The sequence below is a fragment of the Diaphorina citri genome, unplaced genomic scaffold (assembly GCF_000475195.1).
Source record: "Diaphorina citri unplaced genomic scaffold, Diaci psyllid genome assembly version 1.1 scaffold6163, whole genome shotgun sequence".
NCBI classification, from domain to species: domain Eukaryota; kingdom Metazoa; phylum Arthropoda; class Insecta; order Hemiptera; family Psyllidae; genus Diaphorina; species Diaphorina citri.
In genome coordinates, this window is record NW_007383539.1 from 1,337 (window position 1) to 4,943 (window position 3,607).

Consider the following 3,607-nt stretch of genomic DNA (forward strand, 5'->3'; position numbering starts at 1 on the left):
TAAAAACTCTGAAAAGTCCGTTTACCCTAGCAGCCTAAAGAAGATCTTATAAATTCTATAGGAATTTGATTGCGAACAAAATTAAGGAGAAGAAAAATGCTTCAAATACATATCACCGAAATACGCTAGGTGGCATAGCTAATGCTTGTATGACTTTTAGTAATAAAGGATTTCCCTCAAAAACGTGCCAATTAAATAACACTAGTTCTTACTCATAAACTTCTGTGCCAGGGCCTCTCTTGCTCATATGGGCTTCCATGTCTTTGAGCTCTTGATACTTCTTCGGACTTCTCCTCTGCAAAATCAAGCACCTCAATGGAAGAATGGCTTCGTATCTGAAAGAAAAAGTAGAAAATAAAACCCCATGTCAAGAGAGATACCTGAATTTTAGTAAATCTCTTTAAGATCTTTGAGAAAATCTCTTTTACCAATCCTTGATGCTTTAAAGGAGGCTGCAGCCAGCGGTGATGGCACGTTCAATACACCAGTTCTTAATGGACCAATTACTGAACTTAGGCAACGTTGCGCCAGCTTAGAATCCGGATGGGTGAACATCTGGCCAATCGTGTGCTACTGTATTTTCCCGGTGTTACTCAGGCTGGATGAGGTTGATGTGAGTAAGCGGGTAGCTTGACGCCAAATGGTGGGTAAAGCCTCCGTCACTGAAGACCTTAGGAAGCCAGCCTAGTTAGCTTGGTTGGTAGCGCGTCTGCCTTGTGCCTTGTAACCGGGGCGGATTTTATCCTGAAGGGAAGAGATTCGTTCTCGGAACGGTTGGCTTTCTCATATCCTGTCTTCTTTCTCCATTCGATTCCAGGACGATAAGACCTAGCAGATACAGGTCCCTCTATTAAACTTAAAAAAAACCTTCGGAAGTTCGCAATACTCACTTGTAGTCATTATACGCAAGCAATGTTTCGCATCCGAGTTTTAAGATGGCGCACTCCGGCGCATGCGTATGAGCATCGCTCAGTCCCGAACACCTAGCACTACACGCAGGCCAGAAGCAACGAGGACATCGGGCATTGTCGGCTAGGTTCGGGTTGAGCGGTTTGTGACAGCCAAGACAGATGGGTTCTGCTAGTGCAAGCTTGGGTCCTACGATGAGGGGAGATTCACGAGCAATACGATCCCCTGGGTGAAGATCTAGTGTCGCCTGTAGGTAACGACCTAGAAGTGGACTGGACTTGATCTGAAATTGACAAGGTGAAACTAGATAAGGTCTGAAATCAACATGTAACACTGGATTTAGATGTAAAATCGAGAAGGTGTACAGTCGTATGTTGACAGGTACTTTGGGACAGGCTAAATCGAGGTCTACAGTCGTATGTTGACAGGTACTTTGGGCTTCTGTTTCTGTAGAAGCGCAGATCCACGAAAAACATTTGGAAATCGCACATAAAGTAAACTGTTCACCTGGAGAGTTAGTCGGAATTATTCGCTGGATCAGGGTCTATAGCTGCTTTTATGTACATAAGTACATAGCTTTGATAGAAAGTTATCAATACAAGCGCCACCAATAAAACGTACCTAAAGATTCTTATGATAACTTATTATAAAGAAAACGTATTATAACTTACCTCATACGGCAACTTCTTACACTTGGGCTTATGCAGTTTCCAGTGCTCTTTCTGATGCTGCTTGCCACAGTATGCTACTTCCTTGCACGCAGAGCATTTGTGTAGCGCTGTCTCTCTACAGACAGCACAACGCATTAGTTCTTCATCTTCGATTTCGATTATTGACGCCATTGATGCACGTTTCCGTGCAGAAAATACCAACCGTGCAGAAAACTATATGCGGTTAGAAATGTCGTGATAGGATTTGAAAAAGATTCACTTCTTCAAAAAGTTTCACTTCGCTATCTGAGTATCTCCGTGTACGAAATTTTCGAAAAAGGCAATTAACTTTGCACGATTACGACAACGCATGCGATTCGAGTAGAAATAATCTAGAGAAAATTGTACACGGTCTGAACGAAGGAAAAAGTTGGAAACTATGAAAAGGAAGGAAAGATCAATTATTAATCAATTTACGGAAAAATTCACTTTCGATGGAAAAGCGTACGACACTTTAACGGACCAGTATCGAATGGAAAACTTAACACTGATCGAATGCGAGAAATACGTACTGTGACGTATGGAAACGCTTGGAAGGTACAAGATTTCCGAGTAAATCTGTAAGAATGAGAGAGGCAGGGAAGGGGAAGGAGTGAATGGATAAAAATTATGATGTTATGTGCCAAGAAATCCAAAAATATTTGGAGTTAAACATGAAAGAGACGTTAAAATTTTCTCGAGATTTGTCGAACGAAGTAATTTGAACAGTATCATGAAGTCATTGACGTGACCAGTGCCGTGGTTGCGGATAGTACGAGGGGTGTCAATTCCTACTTTCAGTGCTGGATAACGTATTTAGAGCTCAAGAAAAGATTGATTTTTTACAGCGATTTTCTTATTAGTCAAAGCACAATAGTAGGTAAAAGATGGTAATTTTTTGTCACAATAAATTGTATTGTTTTTAATCTTATATGTAATATGTGTGAAATGTCATGAAAATTTTCAAATAATCAACGTATTGCTACTTTCTTCAATCCTCTTGTTTCTCTCTCTCTCTCTCTCTCTCCTCCTCCTCCTCTCCCTCTCTCGTCCTTTATCCTCATGCCCATCTTCTTTTCATGTGAGGTTCAAAACCTCGGAATTTGCTTTTCACAATCCATAAGATTCCTTATGGACCCTCCACTAAATAGGCAAATAGAAATTTCAGTCTTTGGTTTGGTTTGTCAGTGTTTGACACAGTGTGCTAACTTCGTCTTTGCAAATGATCCTTCAGAAATCAGTGGATTCAATCAGGTACAACCTCTCAGTATCACCCTAGGCATCCTGTCAATGCTGATTCTTCTTCTTCCTAGCCTTTTCCTATTTAAATAGGATCGGCGTTTCTTGTCAGTCTCTTCCAGGCTATTGTGTACCTCATGTCCTGATATTTTTTTTCTCTCAATGCTGTTTAAATCACCAATATCCCACCAGTCAGCAGCTGATTCCATACTCAGTCATTATGTTCGTGATTCTCTTCAGCAGCCTCGGCTTCACGCCAGGTATTTTTCACTGACTCGACAAACCAATGCCAGTATCTGCAAACAGATGAGTGGCATTCGAGGCTTTTTTTTTCAAGAAGATTGATGGGGGAAACTGCAACTGCTAAGGTCTTATCGTCCCGAAATCAAAGAGAGAAGGAAAACAGGATAGGAGAAAGCCAGCCGTTCCGAGAACGAACATTATCCGTTCAGGATAAAATCTGCCCCGGGCAAGAATCGAACTCGCGGTCTAGCGCTTACAAGGCAGACGCGCTAACAACCAAGCTAACTAGGCTGACCATGCGTCGTTGGCTTGCAGTTGTTTAGGTGGTATTCCTGATTATTTATCCATTAATTCAAAGCACGACTAGCGCTTGCCATGGTTTGAGTGATGCAATGATAAACTGTTGAGCTAGAGCAGGGATCACAAACCCGTCGATCGCGAGAGGTTTTCTGGTAGCTCGCAGTTCACAGACAGTCGCACAAGTTGAGAGCAACTCTTATGGGAACAAAAATTTACGTCGTTACGTC

The 3,607-nt window shown here is 41.9% G+C and overlaps 1 protein-coding gene across 1 annotated transcript; it reads right to left on the reverse strand.

Moving 5' to 3' along the window:
* Positions 1–189: 189 nt before the first annotated feature.
* Positions 190–3,156, reverse strand: LOC103521867. Its single transcript, XM_026832342.1, has 3 exons — positions 1,581–3,156; positions 891–1,192; positions 190–335 (listed from the first exon to the last, which is right to left on the reverse strand). Exons 1-3 carry the CDS (start codon positions 1,749–1,751, stop codon positions 209–211), a joined length of 600 nt encoding a protein of 199 aa, XP_026688143.1. The 5' UTR covers positions 1,752–3,156; the 3' UTR covers positions 190–208.
* Positions 3,157–3,607: the final 451 nt, after the last annotated feature.

Excerpts from the sequence above, each read along its gene's own strand:
- LOC103521867 (XM_026832342.1), bottom strand. The coding sequence starts at position 1,751 with ATGGCGTCAATAATCGAAATCGAAGATGAAGAACTAATGCGTTGTGCT. Across the intron at positions 1,193-1,580 it reads GTAAGAAGTTGCCGTATGAG|ATCAAGTCCAGTCCACTTCT; the intron begins GTAAGTTATAAT and ends TGTCAATTTCAG. Across the intron at positions 336-890 it reads CTTGCGTATAATGACTACAA|ATACGAAGCCATTCTTCCAT; the intron begins GTGAGTATTGCG and ends TTTTTCTTTCAG.